Source organism: Cheilinus undulatus, linkage group 22 (assembly GCF_018320785.1).
Source record: "Cheilinus undulatus linkage group 22, ASM1832078v1, whole genome shotgun sequence".
In the NCBI taxonomy this organism is placed as follows: Eukaryota; Metazoa; Chordata; class Actinopteri; order Labriformes; family Labridae; genus Cheilinus; species Cheilinus undulatus.
Genome location: NC_054886.1, coordinates 6,150,320 through 6,171,914, shown reverse-complemented (window position 1 = coordinate 6,171,914; position 21,595 = coordinate 6,150,320). Strand labels below are relative to the sequence as shown.

Sequence of the window (21,595 nt, the reverse complement as noted above, 5' to 3'; positions counted from 1 at the left end):
TTTGTCATTCTGTGATAAAACATATTCATATTTTTACAAAAAAGTCCTTGCAATTTTGGGAATTTGAGTCAACATTCAGTGCATTCAAAGTGAAAATCTCTCTATGTCTCTTTCTTTCTATTATAAGTCAGAAAGTTAGAAAACATTCTGTAAGAGCTTCAAAGGCATGGATAGCGTCATTAGAACAGCACAACAGAGGGCTGTCAAAGGAAGTAGCTCTGATTTATGGTTCATATAAGTTAATAATAAATGTCTCTTCTTGTCATACAGGACAAAGCCTCAGAGTCTCAGAGTGGTAAATATAATTGTATATGAAAAAACAGGAAAATCCGTGCTTTATTTATGGACATATGGACATATGGATATACTTGCACACTAAAAAGTTGTAGCTTTTAAAACCTCGACATATCAGGGCTGCAAAAACAGATTGACAATGTCAAAAAAAATCAACAATTAAATGTGTTGTCAGCTAATTTGGTTATTGATTTGTTGTGTTGCTCAATAATTGCAAAATTGCACAAAGCTGTTTATGTTGCATACAAATGGTGGAGCAGCGTGTTGTAAAGCTTTAGTCAGCTTTAGCTTGTGCTCTATAACCAAACTTTCATTTACCATTGCTAGCAATTAATTTTAGTCAGGTCAGGTGTGCCGGTTTGGCACTTTGCCACATCAACCTTGGCCCCGTACTGCTCTAGCCTCCTGATGGCCATCATTCAGGCCTACACCAGGCCCATACCCCATCTCTCCATCCTCCCAGCCGCACATAGCCACCCATGACATCTGTGCCTGCCCACCGGGTCCTGGGCACCCAGTATCCAGCTTGGGAAAGCATAGCACGCACCCGTAGCAGCGCAGCTGTCTCTCTTGTAACCAGCAGCTGACCCCTCCCATTCCAACTCTCCTGATCACATCAGCATTGGACACAAAGCCTTGCCAACAGTACCCAAAAATGTGCCGATGATAAATCATCACAAAGGAGTTATCTCTGGCCAGCAGATTGATGGATTATGCTACCAAGGTGAACTGCTCAGGTTCCATGAATTCATCGTTCACAGACACAGATTTGATAGCAGCATCCAAGGCATCCCAACATGCCTGGATTGTTGTTTTGTGCATTTCCACTTAGCCCAATCAGCAAGTTAAGAGCCTCCACAGGGAGTCTAGAGTCTCCACAAGGATCACAGCAACATCAGCAAAGTCCAGTTAAGTGATCCAGATTTCACCAAATGACACTTTACAGTTAGCTGTCTTATTATCCAGTCCATACAGGTGCAGAAGAGTGTAAGAGCAAAGACGCTCCCTAGCCTCATCCCAGAATCAACTGGGAAGAAGTGAGAGGTGGAGCCAACAACACTCTGTGTACCAGGATATGGGGCAAAAAATAAATTAATGATTGAGAAAAAAATCTAAGGAGAACGACATTTAAAGGGGGATTGTGCCCCCCTTTTGCCAGCACCGTTGACTGAATGGGCCGGATCATATATACTGTAAACATATCCGCCTTGTCTTGCATGTGTGGTGTATCGGGGCTTTCCTTAGTAACACACTCCCTCTGTAGGTAACCCCATTACATCGAGGGGAGCCGGGCCTCAATTCAAAACAGCTCTTTCAGGTACATTTGGTTCCGCATTCATTCCAATAATCCACTATTCACTCTGGTCCCCATCTTTCTATATCTGGCTCCAAGTAATGGAAACTGGCAGACAGGCTTCAGGTGCAAATATAAATGTCACTGCAATTACTGCAGAGAGAGAAGTCTGCAAACAAACAGCGTGTGTCTGTGTATGGGTGTGTGAGTGCGGGAAAACTGCAGTAGAACATATTGTGGATTGCAATGCAGATGGTCATAATTCTCTCTTTTCTTCTGTTGTGCATCCTCCTGTCTATTTTCCCCATCGCAAACTCGCTGTCCTACTCTGTCCTTGCACTGCGGCTTGTTTTTTCTGGAAGATTCTATTAGGATGTGTCTGAATCCAGCGTCAATCAGTAAGTGAAAGGACTGAGAAATCAAAATCTGCTCTACGACACTGGACTAGAGTTGGCCTGTATATGTAAGCGCTTCTGAAACAAAGGAATGGGCTTAAACCCTGAAGGACAGATGGCTCTGCTAACTAATATGGGCATTCTAATTTATGTAAGAAACAACAGGAACTTTCTCTCCACACTTAACTTTTATTTTAATCATTATCACTTATAAATCTTGATCCTGTAGTAAGCACATCTAAGCTAAAGCAGGTGAACATGAATATGCATGTCTCAGAGAGAGTAGCACCAGCTGTTCTAAACTCTTTATAATTGTAATACAGCTAGGGTAAAGACTACAAAGCACCTAAGGTGAAGTCTCCCAGTTTGGTCTTTGGATTAACAAGGAAAATGAAACACCGTCTCGAGAATGCAAACTCATAACTACACTGGGGAAGTTGTCTTGGCCTGTGAAGAGTCTGACGCAATGCAGGGGATGCGTTCCTGGTTTGGATGCTGGTCGCAACAAAGGATGTCTTAAAGTTTGAAAGCACTTTTCTACTGCAGCTTTCAAAAGAGACAATAGAAAAATATGTTTAGTAATGTCTATGCAAGACAGTCTCTTCATATAGTTCTCTTGAGTCAGACATCCTGCTGACTTCATTTTTCATCCGTAATTATCCAGTTCATTGGTTTCCAACTGGTGTCTGCAGCCCCCAGAGGGGAGCCAAATATAGACTATGTAAAGTACTGGATGAATTCTGAGTGACATCACCCATTTTGGTACTTTAGCCATCTTTTCAAGCTGATCCATGGCAGTTGGCCTGTTAAAAATGATGCCTGAAAGTAGGGTTGCTAGGGATGCTCAGTGAAAGTTGAAGCAGGAAGACTGTTTCTGCTCACTCTTTAGTCCCCACTCATTCATATCGTTCCCTTTATTCGTTCTTTGGAATGTGTACAACAATACATCATCAATTTAACTGTACTATGACTGAAATATTATAAATTACGTCTAGCATGAGTTCATGCAGGACACGGTAGTCATACGCCCAGCTGACGGCCAGCTAATCCATATTATCACTGCCCAGCTCTCGCAGCCAATCACAGCACAATGGGGCATTTTATATGATGTAATTCACACTAATCCCTGCTTGCATTAATGCCAATGCACCACAGTCCTGCTGCTGCTGGTGCTGGCAAAGCTTCACCTCCTTCAGCCCAGCCACCTCCTTTATAACACAACGCATGTTGCACCCTCATATTCAGATTCATGCTCCTATAGAATAATGAATTATATACTATTGAACTAATTTTATTGTATTCAATACACATTGTCAGAAATGTATCAATCCATATGGGGGTTTCTAGCCATGTGCCTTCTGGAAATTCAAAGCATGCTGCTTGACTAACCCACGGAGCATCTTTAGAGCAGGGCCTTGTCTGCTGAGTAAAACTAGAGATCCATTTTGCAATAAAATGTTTAAATGACTCAATAAGAACTAAAGGGCTATCTTCCATGGAAATAGAAATGGTGTACCTTAAGCTTTAGACTTGATCTCAGGTGTGCCTTGGGTGAACTGGTCTAGACTCCATAGGGGGTTTCCTATACCTGAGGTTTGCCTCGCTACCCCTTCAAAATACATGAAGTTATCAAAATGGAGTCTAATCGCAAAAGGTTTTACTCTTTTATCTTTCATTACATATATGAACATTAGAAATTCTAGCTCTAAAAATCTGCCTATATGAGCTGCAAATATCTGCTGACATTGTGCGAGAGGTGGGGTACATCCTGGACTGATCACTTGTCAGCCACAGAGACAAACAACCACTTCAACATTCACTTCTACAGGCAATTTAGAGCCACAGATTATCCTAAGAAGCAGCTTGCATATAAACCTAAATAGTGATTCACTAAGTGGACATCTTACTCAAAAGTCTCAGGCTAAAATGTGTAAAATCAAACATGTTTCCTGACTCAGAAACATCAGACTACTTCCTCAGACACTCTTATAATTCAGGTTGTAATGAAATCAGTTCAAATTTATGCTAATTTTTTGATGTGCCACTTTTTAGTGTGAACCCTAGAGGCAGCAAGGCTTTTTTTTTTTAGATACAAGCTTGTGAGTTCTTCCTTTCAGCTGCTTCTGTCTCCCTTACATTTTTGTACCAGTTTCCACTTGTTTGAATGATCTAATGGTGCAGAGATTTGTTATCTGATTACAGGTCTGCGAGTCAGAGGGATGAATAAACATGAAAGTGCTGGAGCAGGTAGAGGAAAATGAGACTGATGAGTGAGTGAATATGAGAATGCAGGCAGAAATGCTAATGCAGTGGAAATGTGATGCAAATTAGCTTTCTTTCCTGAAATGCACAGAACCTCTCGACGAAGACTTTCAGAGACTTTTTCAGCACAGTAATTTCTGCAGTGCACGGGGAGAATCTGTGCTGTAGGTGTTAAAATGAATGTAAAATAAGCCTGAACATACATGCACGGCTACTATCCTCGCCGCCTCCTCTTCTCAGCACGGCTGGAGCACATTAGGAATACTTAAAATGTCATTGGCAGTAAACTGAGGAAGGATTACGGGGTGTTAGCATGTCATTATGCACATCAAACAAATCCACTATCACTGCCTGCCTTGAATAGCAATTCCCATTATCTCCATAAAAGTGCGTTGCTGTATGTGTTGGCAAAGCTCAGCTCTCTAAATGGCATACTTGATTTGGACACAAGAGGTTCAATCTGTCATTATGCTAACTGCATTATGCTGACCTTATTCAGATGCTAACGTGTGAATGGTACAGTAGCTAATCTAAATGGAGCTCATGAAGCCAAAAAATGCGGGCCTTTAGTTGTGGAGAATTGTAGCTTAAAATACCAGTCACTCATTGAGCTAATTTGGCATTTTTTCATGGTATTAAACCCATTTTTGTCCTTAAACCCGCTATTTTCTTTTTCCTTTGTTCAGTGTTCAGCTCAAGCTGTAAGGTAAGGGTTAATGCAACTACTGTTGCACTGCAGCCAGTATAGATTCACTTCCCAAAAGTATAGCACACACTGTTGCTAAGTGACAAGTGGCTAGCAAGACTGGACTCGACAGACAGCAAGAAAATGAGAGAGGAAGGGAGGGGAAGAGGAATGGGAGAGGAACTGATTGGCTTTCTCTCAGGAATTCTGGCCACCTCTTGGAGGAAGGCTGGATGAGGAAGTGGATGGGCAGGAGGGATACGGTGATGGAGGAGGGTGGAGAGGAGGGATTGTAATTGCAGCTGATGATGCCACACAGATATGGATGAAAAAATATCTGAAGAAGTAAGTGAGGTAGAGAAGGACAGAGAAATAACATGAAGGGGGCGTGTTCAAGCATCTGGTATTGATTGAAGGAGGAGAGCAGCTTTCTCATTCTGTCGGCTCGTATGAAATAAATGTGATCAATTCTCCAGTGTGCCTCAGTGATGTCTCAGTAACAGAGATTCACATATATAGATTAACAAAATGATTGATGAATGGGTCAAATATGTGGGGTAAATTCATGAAAATTTCACCTTCAAGAGGAACAATGTTTTTAGGAGAACACATCACATGTGGAAAACCTTTAAAGCATTTCATTTTCTTTCAAATCACACAATTTTTCGATGATTTTGTCTTTGCCTGTTCTATTTGAACACAAAGAGGGGGATCATGGGTGTGACTCCCCCATACTGCCTTGGGAAAACAAACTTCAAATAGACCAAGAAGTTTGTGCATCATGAGGGAAACTTTGGAAGCAAATTCTGCAGCCGATAGCAGAGAATAATCGTGGTCTATTACAAATAAACTGACTATGACAACAGCAGAATGGCAGCTCCCATTGCAGCATTGCAACTTTTTGGGGAAAAAACACATATTGTGTCATGGCAGCACCTAATATCAAGAAGTATTACAATTATTGAACATGTGTCAACAAGTGATGCCTGTCCTGCTTCCACAATGTAGCAATGCAACGTGAATCCACACACCAGAATTACATGATCACAGATGCTAGTGCAAGTATAAAGGTGCAATGACATTTAAAACATGCTATGTCTCTGTCATGGAAGTGGAAGTGGAACTGGAAGGGCTAAAGAGCATTGTTATGCAATGTCAGTCCTATCACATGTTTTAGTAGTAGTATTGCCTCAAGCATTAGAGTTTGAACAGCTGTGCTTCTGTTCTGTGTTATGGCCGTAAGTACGTTAGCACTCTCTCCTTCTAGCCCACTTTGTCAGCCTTGGTGGTCACAACAGATGGCCTTCACAGGCCCGCCCACATAATTAGCTGGGCCCCTTGAAAATCTAGTGATTTTTGTTTGTTTTTGACATATCTAACCCTTTTGTCATTCTTAACCACTTTTCAACATTTTCTGTCATGTTTTTTTTTTACCCTCTTCACTTTTCTTAACCCTTTTTGCCATTCTGAACCACTTTTCACCTTATGTCTACAATTTTTTTTGGCACTTTTAACCCATTTTCACCAATTTCTTTGGTAAATTTAAACCTTTTTTGCCATTTTTACCACTTTTCACCTTTTCCCACCTTTTTTTCCCTTTCCCCCTTTCTTAACCTATTTTGCTATTGTGTAACAACTCTCCTCCACTTATTTCTACAATTTTTTGCCACTTTTGACCCATTTTTGATAATTTTGCCCATTTTTTGACACATTAGACCCTTTTATGCCATTCTTAATCACTTTTTTCCACTTATTTCTTCTGTTTTTTTGCCAATTGTAACCCATTGTTTTCCTATTTCTTTGACACATTGTACCCTTTTTAGCCATTTTTACTGTTTTTTTTACCATTTCACGCCATGTTGTTTATCCTCTCCACCTTTCTTAACCCATGTTGCGATAGTGTAACCACTTTTCACCACTTATTTCTGCAATTTTTTGCTACTCTTAACCCATCATTGCCAATTTTTGACACATTAGACCCTTTTTGTCACCATTTTAACTACTTTTCACCATTTTTTACCTTGTCCCCCTTTCTAAACCAATTTTTGCCATTCTTAACCACTTTTTACCACTTATTTCTACAATTTTTTTTGCTAGTTTTAACCTGTTTTTGCAAATGTTTTGATACATTAGACCCATTTTTGCCATACTTAACCACTTTTCACCACTTATTTCTACCATGTTTTCACTTTTAACCCATTTTTGCCAACTTTAACACAGTTTATTACCTCTTTTTTTCTAGTTAAAGCTCTGGCATCCTGATGTTTGTGCAGATCGTGGCTTAGCTGTGGAAGCTGACATTACTTTCCAAATGGTTTAGTCAGTATGCCAATTCACATTGTTAAAATTAACAAATAGACTAATTTTGTTTTAAGAAAAAAGGAATACTTTTTGAAAAGGCTATATTTTAACTCCAGCATGAATACAATATTTTTTGTGTCTTTATAGGAGTAGTTATTATGCAGGTTCAATTTCAAATATGGTTATCACAGATTGACTTTACAATGGACAATGATTTCCCCCACCTCCATAGGACCCCCATTTGGCTGGGCCCCAGAAAGCTCTCCCCTTTATCCTCTCTTATAGATGGCCTTGGCTGTCCATCAATAAACCTGGCTCTGACTGGAATTTCTGCCTGTCAAAGGGTGTTTTTCCTTACTACTGTAGCCATGTGCTCATGGTCAATCGAAGTGTCGTGACACAAAAAGTCTGTGTTTGGCTCCTATAAACGTAAGTGTGTGATTGAGTGGTCGTCTTCTTTTAAAAGTAAAGCTCTATTGTTGTTGCTAGCTACATAAAGAAAACTTTCCTGTGCCCTTCATATGAAGGCTTTCCTTGAGGTTGAATCACGAGTGTTCATTTCATTATGTCACTTTAGACTACAGCAAGTTTTTCTTCAAAAGCTTTCAAGGTTTAAATGAGTGAAATAAATCCCCTTTGTAATACCTCAGAGGATTCTCACATTGTTTGTAGCGGTCAGTGCCTTACTGTAACGTCATGTATTTGTCCCTGAGCTTGATACTGATGCAGATTAGAGCTTACTGAGCTAACAGTTGAACGTAAGGGTTGTTTGATCCATTCATTATTCCATTAGCCGTGTCCAGAGCCCAAGTGAAGGGAGTAAATGGCTGGATGGACAGTCTGAGACAAGAGGAGACATGGTGCTGTGGGCAACAGAGTAAAAGGAAAGAAAGGGTGACAGGGACAGAAAAAAGGAAAAGCAGGAAGGCAATAAAAGAGATATTGAGTTCAAAGGTGTCTCTCTAGATGTTGGCTACGCTACTGGCCCACTTCTGTGACACAGTGGATGTTGAATCATTCGGTTGTAAAGTCACATTGGGGAATTAAAAGAAAGCTTGCTTTTGTTCTCCTTTCGTAGTAGAGAACAAACTGCCATCTCTCTCCCCGTGCTCCCCCCGTCCTCCCACTGCTCAGATATTCCTTTAGTCTCAGACAGCACCACTATACTTTATTTCCTGCTCTCTATTGTGCACACAAACACGCTCACCCTCGACGCTTTTCATGAACAAACAAAAATACAAACGTGGAAGCGCACACTTCCTTTGCTGTGTCAGTGTGTCTCATGTTTCCTCTGCCTGCCTGCAGTGTCCTCTGGGACGTGAGTGCCTGTTAAGCTTACAGACGGTCCGCTGTGATGTGAGGCTATTCTGATTGTTACAGTGATCGCAACATGGAAGTTAGCCCTCCAAGAATACATTAGTATACCGATTACTGTATTCCTATCATTCCTGTAGATCAACGGCATGGAATCAGGCTTTTATTTCCTGGCATTGCAGATATTAAGTTTCAGTGAACCATGGACAAAATTAAACTATAATATGAGCTGATTGGATTGGTCTTACAAATGTAACAAATATAAGTCTTTCTCTTACTATTTATTGTTTCTGTTTTGCTACAATCATATTCTAATGTTCTAAAGTTGTCTGTAAATCCTTTTATAATCCTACATTTTCATCTGTGACCTTGTCTGTTCCCCTGTAAAGCATTCTCAACTGCAATTTGATTTTAGGGAGGACTACTTTGTCAAGATTTGCCATTATAGATATTTTTCTCTACATGCAGTTATTCATTTGCACTTACTGCTGTTATTTATATTTGGGGGTGTGGATGATCTGGGATCCCCCTGCCCCTCCCTAGGGCCAGATCAAGGTCATTTTTAGTGTCCCTTTAAAGATCCAGTCTGTAGAATTTCCACCCCTAAAAGTCTATATTAATTTAAAAAGTGAACATTCCTATATTAAATAATTTTTAACTGAGGTCTTACAGTATCTCAGAGATTTCCTAAACCTCCTTCTCTATTCTAGTTCTGAGCATTGCTCCTTTAACGCAGGACTTGCTGGTTTTACTGGCCAGGAAGTTAGGCTATACAGCTCACAATACGGGTACACTTTCTACCCAGAATTGGAAGATTTTTTGGTAAAAATGGGCCACAAAATAATGTTGCCTCAAATTAACGCACTATCAAACTTTTCTGAAGTGTCAACCCAGAAAGCCTCTGTGTTTTTGTTACTAATTTGCAGTGCAAGAGCACGCAGCCAGTAGGCAAAGCATGCTGGGAAACCCTCCAATGTGGCTGGATAAAAACAATTCAGTGGGCCAAAATTCTTCCACAGTGATGTGAAAGATTCATTGACATTTATCACAAATGCTTGCTTGCTGTTGCTGCCACCAAAGGTGGAATGACCAGTTATTACGATTAGGGGCAACGACTTTTCCCCAAAAAATTAGGACGGGGTGAATATTCACAGCATCATGCAGTGTCTCTTAGGCCCTTCATATAAATGCTTCCCCAGGAAGTGGCCCCCATTCCAAACTAATTGAATAGCCCTGGCATATAGCATGCTTGGAGTGAATCAGCTGGCCGTCAGCTGATGAGAGCTTGTGTGAGACTGTAGGTTTATTACATTTCACTGTAATATATCATAAGTTTTGTACTAGGCCTCACAAATCTATCCTCACATGACCACCATTGCCTGTTCCTGGAAAAGTTGTGCTTGGCATTGAGAGACTGTTAGGAATGGGAAAACAGATGTTTCCTATAAAGAAGTCTGGATCAGAGTGACCTATGAAGTGATATGCAGTGATTAATATGATATTGTGGAAACTAGAGAGTTGGAACAAAACAGAGTGATTGGTTAGATACAGGTAGACACGTTATGTGCACAAATGGAGTCAGAGGACTTTGGGAAGAGCCTGGGGTCTTACTTGGTTCTGTCTGTTCAAGACTGTTCTGCTTTAAAATAAACGTCACCCAGGCTGTGTTCAACTTGTTTTGACTCCCGAATTGCCTTTTAATGCATTATTTCTTGCCACAACAAGATCAGCTGATCTCAATTATAGAGCAGCATTATTCTGGGGCCTGCCTGAACTAATGCTATATTGTCAGGTGTGCTATGTCTAAAGTTTGATTGATTTATTGAAAAATATCAGCCAAGTGGTTAAAAACATTTGCTTTGGGGCGCAGGTGGCCTAGTGGTTTAAGGCGCGCCCCATGTACCCGGGTGGTTCTGATTCACTTTAATGCTACTTTTCACATCGAAAAACAACAAATTTTTAATTTACTTTACTTCTCTGACCTTAAAACTGGCACTATAATGAGAGGAGCAGTTTTTTTTTTTTTTTTAATTTGCACAACTATGCATCTTCATATAGTAAACTCTGAGGGTGAGGTGCATATATATAAGAATGTGTTAGTGAAATGATTATTGTTTTCACTCACCTAATTTATCAACACCTGCTCATTCATACGCTGCAATTGGCAAAATATGCCCATTTCATAAACCCCACATGATTAATGCAGACTGATAAATGAGGGCCAGAATGTGTACACTTTCAGATTTTTCTTTTCAAAGTAAAATCTGGTCAAATATTTCTGTGGAGAATCTCACCTCATTTGTACAGAATGCATCTTTTCTTGAACTTTCCTGACTCAGCTTGGCTATAGAATGAACAAAGTCCCTTGTAAGGAGATTAACTGAGGTGAAAAACCTGCCAATCAAGGCAGAGCTGCGATAGCAGGGACACATGGCCAAAATGTGGTGCAAAATGCTAAGCGTAAAAGACGTGAGCCGGAGCTGACAGGTGTGGGTGCTGCGCGAAGCAAACATGCACCCAGTTTGAAATGTGTTTAATACTGAAGCTCTGTGTAAAAACAATGTTTAAAGGCAAGACCTAAGAAAACATACTTCAATATGCCTCCTCTTGAGCTGCTCTAGCTTGCTCTGCTACTGTCCTGTATATCAAAATGACAGCCTGACCTTGAGTGGATCTAATGGCAGTAAACAGATAACCACTTTAAGTTTAATTTCAATGCATTTTCAGTGGAATTAAGGTTGGTTTTTCCAGTTGCAAATGTTAAAAGTTTCCCTTGCAGGGCTGTGTGGACAAGTCTTTGTGCATGCTAGGCTTTAGTAAACATCAGAGTGGGATTTAGGAAGATATGGGAAATCTATAGTCACAGAATGTAAACTTTAGCTGAGAATTAAGCAGCTTTTTAATGAGATTATGCTGTGCCTCATAGAAATACAGGCCTTACTGTAAAATGCATGCTTGCTTGTTTACTCATCCTTCATATTTGACCTATTTTCTCCATGCGCCTGCTCTGCTGCAGTGTATCAGATATGTCCATCATTCTCAGAGAAAGCCTGACAGGAGCTTTGTCTTTGCCCTTCCTTCATTTCTGCACTGTGCGTACACCGATCCCAGAGGAGGGAAAGGGCAAAGATGGTCACAAGTACAGAAGTCTACAACATGTCCATGATGGTAGATCATCATGTCAGAGGGGAGAGCGTGATGGAGGGTTCCCTCGCTGATTTTGCTCACCAATGTTTGCTCTGAATCAGATGGAATGGGCGAGTGTATTGTGGGCAGAGACTTGCACCGATGAGAGGTCAGAGCGTGTGTCCTTGCCTGCCTATCAGCTACACACCATGGGGATTATCCAAACTCCTCAAACAGACACAGCTTAGGATTGCACTTCCACCAGAAGCCACCAAGAGGAGCTCTGAATCTGTGATCCCTGTCGGGCCTGTAGCATTCCTCCCTCACTCCTCCCATTCCTCTCCTCTCTCTTGGCAGCGGAGAGTCCCTATCACCTCACCTAATTCTGTCTGCTTCATTTTATGCCGCACAAAGCTGACAAATTCATAGGGTTTGTGAAGAAAGATGGCAAATATTCACATACATAAGGAGAGACAGCCAGAGGTAGAGCGAGGAGGCTTGTGCAAGCTCACAGGCTTTACTTATTTTGGAGCTTACTGATGCAGCCGTAGATATGCATGACGTTGCAAGAGCCATTAAGATGAACAGACAGAGAGTGGAGGAGACTTGGGAGACCACTGGGGCTGTATGATAACCGCCGCTGGAATCCAACGCTTGTCTCGTAGACTGCAAGCTATTTTGAAAAGCAAGATATGATGTGAGCTCCAGAGGGAAGAGAAGAGGCAGACAATGGAAGTGTGGAAGCTCTGTTGATGTTTTCAATTAAAGATTAGATGATGTAATTCAAAATATCCACCTGATTAGGAACTACACATGCATGTATGTCTACAATCATCGCTTTTTTTCCAATCACAGCTGAATGATCTGAAAATACCTGACTCTAAAAGGAAAAAAATAGAAGACTGAAGTTTTTTGTACTGGACTTCTCTGATGAAGAGACGTTTCAAATTCATAGGACAAAACGTCTTAACATTAAACCCATGTTGAACATTTGGAACTTTGCAAATGGTATGCAGGGAGAAAATGGCCTAGTGGTTTGGTCACGTCTCATATTTGGAGGCTAGCAGTCCTATTAGGAGCCAGTTTTGGTTCAGGTCTGGCTGAAGCTCCTTCCCTGTATGCCATTCCCACTCAGTCTCCCAATTTGCTGCTCTGACCAATCTAAATATAAGAGCAGGAGGCTGCAAATAAAGCTTGGTATGCAATAATACATGAATCAGAAATGAATTATTTTTGATTTTTGGATGATGTTCACTGTTTTTTTGCACGCAGAATATTTTGGAATTAAAATCTGGTCACAAAATAAATAAAATCTTTGGTATCAGTGTCATGTTTGAGCCGTTTTAAAGGAACATTATGTAAAATTTCTGACCTTGATTGCCTATGCAAAAAAAAAAAAACATGGCTGCTCCTATGTTGTATTTATTGAATATCAATACTTAGACTACCTCAAATGTTCTCAACAGTTTAAAAAGCATACATTTTCATTCTTGTAACTGTAAAGAGACATGTCTTGTCTTTCGACAGACGCACCGAAATTGCCATCCCTTGCATTCAATGACTACAGAGTGTCAACAGTTAAACTCCCCACCCACTGCATGGCAAGGTGCTTGATACTGAGGCCTCCCACTTGTTCTACACCAAAACAAAAGATGGCGCAGTTTTTTTTTCTGTGTTCTCAAACAGAGCTGCTACTACAGCAGCTGAGATGGACAAAACTGCTCCCTGCGTCCGCAGGGTGTCAATTGTCTGGTTAAGTTCATAGAAAATTATGGAGGCCATTGATTGGACACCCACTGGACAGCATTGACATGTTTTGGGCTAAAGGAAGCAAGAATTGCGACTGAAAGCTGTTGTTCTGTTGATACGCCGGCAAGTGTATTTGATGGACCATGCCTATCCTCTGCCATCCACTATTCGTTCAAACATCAAAGTTTGCTTCTATAATGTGGAAGTCCACCCCCATCAATCCCTGTAAAGGTTGTGGCCCCACCAGGTCAAGTGGGGGGAACTCTGTTCAATAAAAACCTTGAAAGTATACAATCATTTTGGTTTCACTGATGAATTTCACATTATGCGTAAGAAAAGCTGTTAAAAGTAGCTAAAACGTGGTTAATGTTGCAAGGTATTTGCAAAGCATTCTAGATTTTTTTCAGCTTTTCTTCCTTATTATGTGAACTTTATCCACTAAACTAAAATGTTGTTGATTTCTAAAAACAGTTTTTTTAGTGCCCCATAGGAACAAGTTTATTTTTATTGCTTTTTTTTTTTCTAAGTGCCATTGTCTACATGTACTGTATCAGTACCATATTTAGGATCTTCTGAGTAAATTTTAGCGTATTTTTAGAGTGTTGAGTTAATATTAGGAATGATGGTTGAATTTGTAATTGTGTAGATTATGTATTATGTATGTTGGTTGTAAATCATATAATGAAGTTTGGGCCTCCATCTACAAGCTCCACATAGTGTCTGGGGGAAGCCCATTTCACAAATGAGTTTTTTATGAATTATGATGATGGATTGTATTGGATTTTTTTAGTGGTTTTGTGAATAAACTGATTGATTGATTGATTGATTTTAACTGAACGATAGACTCCAGATCCCATCTGAGAGCCTTTTTTCTTTTTCCTTTCCTTTCTTTTTGACAGACAGACGGATAGGAATGATCTTTTATCCCCATCACTGGATGGTTGGGTTGTCATACAGCCCAGCTTGTGATCTGGTTTCATATAGCCTGCAAGGTGTATCTGAGAGATGAGATTATCCAAATGAAAAATATAAGACTGTTTTAGGCAAAAATAAGTAGAATTGAAGTAAAACAGGAATATACAATTAATCATAGGTCAAAATATTGCTGGAGTTGGCTGATGTAATGGAGGCAAAGTGGTTCAAAATAAGGAGCTTAAAGAGTCATCTCTTCTCGCTGAGTTGAGCCAAACGATCCAGAGCTTTAAAACAGCCAGAATTTCCATTCAAAACAAGAAACAACTACAAGAGGGGGGTGAAACTGAGCAGCACATCTGTACTTATCCTCTTTTGTTATCATTTTGGTTGAGAGCCCTTCAGTGGTAACATACTGGTAGTATACCCCAAATCCCATTTTGGCTACAAATTCAAGGCTCAATATCAAAATTCAGTGGCACTAACATCGAAGTACAAAGGCATGATGTAGAAGAAGCTTTTTAAGGCATTTATTAGCAACCACACTTCCAAAAGGGATAGAGTTACTAACCTAGTTGTTATGGACATCGTAACATAGGATATGTCCTAGTTATGAAATTAGTATTGTTTGTAATACGAAAACTAGGCAGTTTTTACGATCAAAACATAGTTTTATCCTTTCAGCTGTTGTGTTTTAATATTAATAATGTTTGCATTTGTAATACAACTTTGCAATGTATGTGCAGAGAAATGTGTGCAGTTTCTTATTTTGAATCACTTATATTGAACTTACTGTTAAAGCATTCAACTGTCATGTCAGTAGTTTTATGTAGAGTGCTGACATCAGTGACAACTACATGTGTGAGATTATTGAATTCCCTTGACCTTTGCAAATGCACAGTTGTTCCATGAGACCTCAAAGTATCAGTGTGCTCATTGATCAGCTGGCTATCAGTCCTGGAGTAAACACAGGGTCAGAGGTGTTCGATCTCATCAATTACATTCCTCCTTTGTCTATCTGTGAGAATGGCTGGCTGTAAATGTAGAGAGCTTGGGCTGTTTGTAGGTCAATTAGAGAAATCCACTGGGCATTCCAGCTACAGTGGGCTAATGGAGACGATGATGGAGGTTTATTTGCGAAGGCATGGATTTACAGGATTTCTTAAGACATCTCTGAAAAGAAACGTCTGTGACCTTTAGTCTTGGTGGAGCTTTAAATCAACTGAAACTGCATATTTATGATTTTTCTTTTTCTTGCAGAATATTTTGGCTTCTTTAAACTTCACAGGTGGGCATGGAAAGAGAAAACAATTAGATTTTCTACTGCTTTGAACAGTTTCTTCTGTCACATCTGTGACATTAACTGTGCAAAAGTCACAAGTTTAATTAGCAAAATGGTTATGCAAATGAAGAACAATAAAGTCAGTGCTGTGAGACGGAAGCAAGTTTGAGAGGAAAGGTTTGCCGAGCTCTGGCAACACGATCTCTGCCTTCATGATGTGTTTTTGAGGGATGACCATGAGAGACTGAAAAAAGAGAAATGTCTGTCAGAATTAGCAGACGTTCCTCTGCAAGCTGCTGACGAACTGATAGCATTAGCATCCTAATGTTTCATTCATGGGTGGAGGGAGGAGGGCTTGAACCATTAATGGTTTGTAAGTAGCCATCAAACTTATAAGTTGGTAAAACTACGTCACTAAAAAGTATTGGGATTGATAAATGCATTATAAATAGATTATAATAGACAGACGGACCCTGCTGATCATGAAATAAGGCATTTCATTCAAGTAGCTAAACTAAAACAAACTCTTATCCACACACTGAGTGTAAAAAAGACACTTTTCATATATTGAAAATAAACATTTTATGCATGAATAACAATGTCTGAACCCCCTTACAGATCCAATTGCAAACCTTTAGGCTAAATTCCTGCCCTATCTTTGTTATAAACTTTAAAAACATACAGTTTCTGGTCTTTTTTGAGGCAAAGTGGAAACTATTTATCTTTGACATGTTGTTTAATGGTTATATAATGATGTCACTTTGAGAACAGATTTTTTTAAAGCAGTGTTTTGTTTATGTTGCTGGTTTTTTTTTTCTTCATTTCATTTTTTATGCATCTTTGCATCACTTTTTTCCACATCTTTACATTTGTAGAAATTTTTACAAAGGCCGGGAGTCTCACATGAATACATATTCAAAAGGCATTGCATTAACAGAAAACACAAAGATAAATGGCGTCACAAGGGAAATAATCCTTCAGGCAGACACGCTATTGGATTGAACACTCTAATGCAGCCTTTCCTGACTTTAGTATGCTGCCCAGTTTGATACCTGAAAATCTTCTACGGCCCACCAAACCCCTTGTACAACCATAACATGAGGCTGAGATTTGTACCAACTTTTTATCTTTCTTTCTGTTTCAAAAATAGGGAATTTCACTGCAAATGCTTTGCTTTCAGATTCATTTGTATTACTTGCAAAGTGTTTGCAGGGTCACAAAGTACAATTTTGAGCCAGTACCATTTATTTTGTTTTGATCAGGCATCTGCAGAGACACGTAAATGATCCTTTCTAATATTTAACTGAGGACACTTACACATTCTGAAAATCAGGGGACGAGTGCTATAGTTAAATGGTTAATGGTGTCACCAGTTAATGCAACACCAGTTAAACCGTGACACTGGTTCTATACATCAGATAAAAAGCAATGATAAAAGGTGACATGAGTTTAAACTTCTGGCTGTTTTTCTTTTTTTACTTCTGAGACTTAAAATAATAACAATTCATCAAATATTTTACGATAATTTACATGTTTAGTCATTCTAAAACTCCTAGGATTTTTAGTTATTGGATATGACCTCTTGCAGCCCACCTACAGTACTTTTGGGCCCACACATTGGAGCACTCTCCTGATGTGTAAAGGCCCAAAAGTGATATTTAGATACCTATAATAGAGTTTATATAATGTTTCACCTAGTCTCTCATCTTTTTCTTGGAGTCTGTCTACAAGAAATTTCCATCAGAAACATTTTCACAGGATTTAAACAGGCTGTCCACCTGTCAAAATGGTCCATCAGGCTATTTCCATTGTGAAGCAATTTATGTTTTTGCAGAGTTTAAATATGCCTGTACGTAAAGCACTTTGAATAGCATATATGCAACACCTGTTTGTCTTTGTGCTGCAGCTACTTGCAACCATCTTTTCTGTTAATGCAAAGTGTTTTGAATATGCATTAGTATGAGATTTCCCAGCCACTCAAAAAAAGTTACAAAAAAAAAATACAGACAAATCCAGAAAAAGAATGGCCCTAACCAGTGGTTTCCAAACTTGTTTTTTTACCCAAGACACACTTAGGATCAAGCAAAATTCTCAAGGCACACCACAGTCATATCCAGGCAAAAATTCCCTATAATGCCCCTTACAGTATCTTTAGTTGGTTGAGAGTTTGTTGTAATATCGTATGGCTGTACAAATACCCATGGCACATTTACACATGCCACACAATTTGGGAACTACTGCTCTAGACCCTCCACTGTCTGGGCTAAGCCCTGGATATGTAAAACTCCTGGCTCCAGCCTTGGTTTCATTCGTCCTTACGTTTGGATAAGCTGTGGCTCAGTAGGGAGAGTTGGTCGCCTTACAGCTGGAAGGTCATGGTTTCAATCTCCAGCATCTCCAGTTACATGTCAATGTATCTTTGGGAGAGAGAGTGTGCATGTGTATTGATGCATATGAATGGATTAGGTCAATACTGATGGCCACTTCACTATCACTGTGTGAAGGTTGAGTAAGGCCAGATGGCTAGAAGAGCTCTGTACAAGCTCAAGTCCATTTACCACCTGTAAACGGTGCAGTAAACACTGTATATTTACGATGTATTTTCTAATCTAATCCATTTTTGAATCTTGTCCTACCACTATGCAGTCTGTCATGTCTGTGGGTTGAGTCCCACTCGCATTAATGGCTCTGAGATTGCTGAATCTGGCAGTGACTATTGTTACAAGACTGCAGTCTGACCTCTGCAAAAAGCTGTAAATCTTTAACAACGTGTCCTCGTCCAAAAGCCATAAAACCAGTCTCACTCTGTTTGTAGCATAAAGCGCTACAGAACATATTTTACCCTGTATATGATGTATGAGTGCATCATCTGCCTTTATCTCCTGAGCAAGAACAGTATATACTAGAAAAACATCAGCTCCACAGGTCACGGAGAGTTTCTCCATCTAGGCTTCCGCTGAAACATATAGCAATATTATTGCAGCATGAAAGAAACTGCAGTCTGGTTGGCATGGTAATCTCTCCCTATAATTTAAAAGCACTTAGTGCACATTAAGAGTCACTTTCCTTTATCCTGTGGGGAGGCTTTTCTTTTTGAATTCACAAGTACAAGACTTTGATAACATCAGTTGCTTATTCTTCCTTTAACTTTCTTCAAAGATTCTGCAGATGCTCACAAAGAAGTTGATGCACTATCTTGGAGTAAATGCATTCACATCAGGCTTGTTTGCATTTGGGACTGCTTACAATGCCCATTATTAGGTTGGACAAGCCATTCATTCCAATTACAATTACCCCCAAAAAATGTGAGCAAGTAAGCAGAGCGAGTGTAAGTGGAATTGATTGTATCTCACTGCTGCTATCTGCAGCTGCCAATTGATGACCCCCCCATCTAGGGGGTCCAGAGAGTGTACATTAAGTGCAGTGCAGGTCTGCATTTGTGTATGTGCAGGATGCATGCAGAGACTCACAAGGATTCAGGTTGTTGGTGCTCTTTTGTTTTCCATTAGCTGCGATTAAAGGTTTGTAAAGATGTGTTGGGCAATTTGTTCAGAAGGAGTTTAAGAGCATCGTCACCTTTGATGAATAAGGGTGCATTGCATTGTGTAGGCAAGTACATTATGCGCATTTATACTGAGCAGGGCTATTTCTTCGCTTGTTCATTAATAACAGTGCAGAAAATGTGCTTGGTGGCATTTTAAATGTGCATACCTGCCTTTAATTTAATTATAATGTATGTTATCTGTTAGTAAAGTAGCATTTAGCTTGATATTTTCACTTTTTCATTTTAAATAGTTTTTGAATATGAGGGTGAGAAGGATTTTTGCTGGTAAAAAGATTTTAAGAAGAAAGAAAAACAAACAGCAACAGCCTCGACTTCAACTTGGACCTGGAATAGAGAAACTTCTGTTAAGGTGGGCAGCAAAGAGAAGAAGAGATGACAGGAAGAAAAGATGAAGGAAGCACTCCCACTGTGGTCTATTTGCAGAAATAAAAAAAGACAAAGTAAAGATGGGGATTTAGTTAGATAGGGTGGCCATTCCAGCTGCAGCAGCCCTGGCTTACACAGGAAGTGTTTACCTGGCGCAGGTTGCGGGTGACGCGCACGTCATGCCAGGCGTTGTCGTTGAACTTGCCGTTGACGGGCTCCACGAGGGCCTCAAACGCCCCCGAGCCCAGGTTGATGACAAGCCAAACGGCGCCGCTCTTTAGGGAGAGGTTGACGTAGTCCGCCGACTTGCCGGTGTGCAGCATGAGGCCGTTGCGTTGCAGCGTGCGGAAGGAGAGCGTGATCTCGTCCGTGCTGCTCTGGATGGGGGTCAGGGAGAGGTCGTAGCAGAAGAACTCATTGCCTTTGAAGGTGGCGACTGACTCTTCCTTACCTGGAGGAAAACACAGAGGAAAAGAAAGAAGAAAAGGTGAGTTAGAAAAGGTAGTCAACCCAAGAGCTTCAGCTGAGGTTAATCAACCTTGGGATTAAAGAAAAAAGCCTTTAAAACATTGATGTTACAACATCAACAGAGCTGGGAGGGAGGTTTAAGAGATGGCCACACCCCGATGTACAAGTTTAGCCTGCTTGCTCCTCTTTTGAAAAAAAAAAAAAAAAAAAAATGCTGTTTAGTTCAGATAAAACTGCCATGATTCTACTGATGTATGCAAGCAAATTGCTCCACTAGCAGCACCCATTGCTACCGAATTGCAATACAACTAAACTTGGCCTGCGAGCAGGCAAAATCATTTTAGATTTGAGCTTTTCAAGGCTGATCTGCCTAAACAGGCATTTAAAATGTGTTTAAACCACTGGTCTGCAATGAAGAAAATGCCCAAAAAATAGTCAAATTTAGCTGCTAACTGCTAACTTTAATCATACTCGACTCGGCTAGTGTGTCAAATAGAGTATGGCTAAAGTTTGCAGTTTGCTCCGCCAGCCTTTGGTCCTCTGTGCAGATTATTATTGTGTTTGTGTTGTTATTCTTCACTTCGGTTGAGTAGTTATATGCAAGTGTAACCTTCAACAGCCTACATACAACATAACTTCTCATGCTTACATGCAGCAAAGTGTCGGGTTAAAGCTCTGGCTCTTATGCAGGGCCCATGCTCACCCCGTCTGACGTCACAGCAGTTTGTCATCATTTGGGGACACCTTGCAGACATGTTTAAGTAATAACCACTGCACCAAACTCTGAAATACCTGCCAGATCACCAATACAAGAGGAAGGCTAAACTTTGACGTAGAAACAAAGGGTGCTTCTTCTTCCAGTGAAACAGAGTGATGCTTACTGTGCACAGATATTTAGTGTCATCTACTCAAAATGCTGCATCATGAGCTCTAGACGCCAACGGGAAGCTTGGTTGTGGTGGAGAAGAAGATCCCAATGGCTAAATGGGCTGCCATGCCAAGTTAAAAAAAGTAGTGCCAAGCCACTCAATGTAATGGAAAAACTCCACTAGAACACAGTCTAGTCCTGTCCTCTTTGTAAAGTGTCTAGAGATAGCACTGGTAATGAACTGATGCTACACAAAAAAGAAAGGTCAACTGAATAAGGGCAGTCACACTTATTTCTATGTAAGTTGTTATGTTAAATACTCTTTTATTTAGCAGATATAAGAAAAGTGACCCTTTCGGATGTTTATCTGACTTGTAAAGTTTCTTTGTTCTAGAAACTCCAGAGGATGGACATTTATTTGTGCTCTCATTTTAACCATTTAAATTTTATTTTAACCATTTAACAATTTCCACAAGTCTGATTTTGCATCTTGGGGGTCAATCACAAGCAATTCTTTGCAGCCTTCTCATGCCAAACTGTGGCATGAAGCCTCCAATGGAGAAGCACATAGAATACATGTGTTTCAGTAAAGTAGGCAACTTCATTTACCCTGCAGTTAAACATTTCTTGTGAAAGTATTCACATATTTTTATAATGTATTCCAGACTTTTTTAATATAGAGGGAAACTGGTATGCTTTTCAGAATTTTTAACT

The 21,595-nt window shown here is 40.0% G+C and overlaps 1 protein-coding gene across 1 annotated transcript in view; it reads right to left on the bottom strand.

Moving 5' to 3' along the window:
- The window catches only part of nrxn2b (neurexin 2b), a 740,090-nt gene that overhangs the window by 207,971 nt on the left and 510,524 nt on the right, over positions 1-21,595 (bottom strand). Inside the window, exon 6 of the mRNA XM_041780093.1 lies at positions 19,695-19,996. Within this exon, the coding sequence (XP_041636027.1) occupies positions 19,695-19,996 (302 nt within the window). The remainder of the gene's footprint in view (positions 1-19,694; positions 19,997-21,595) is intronic.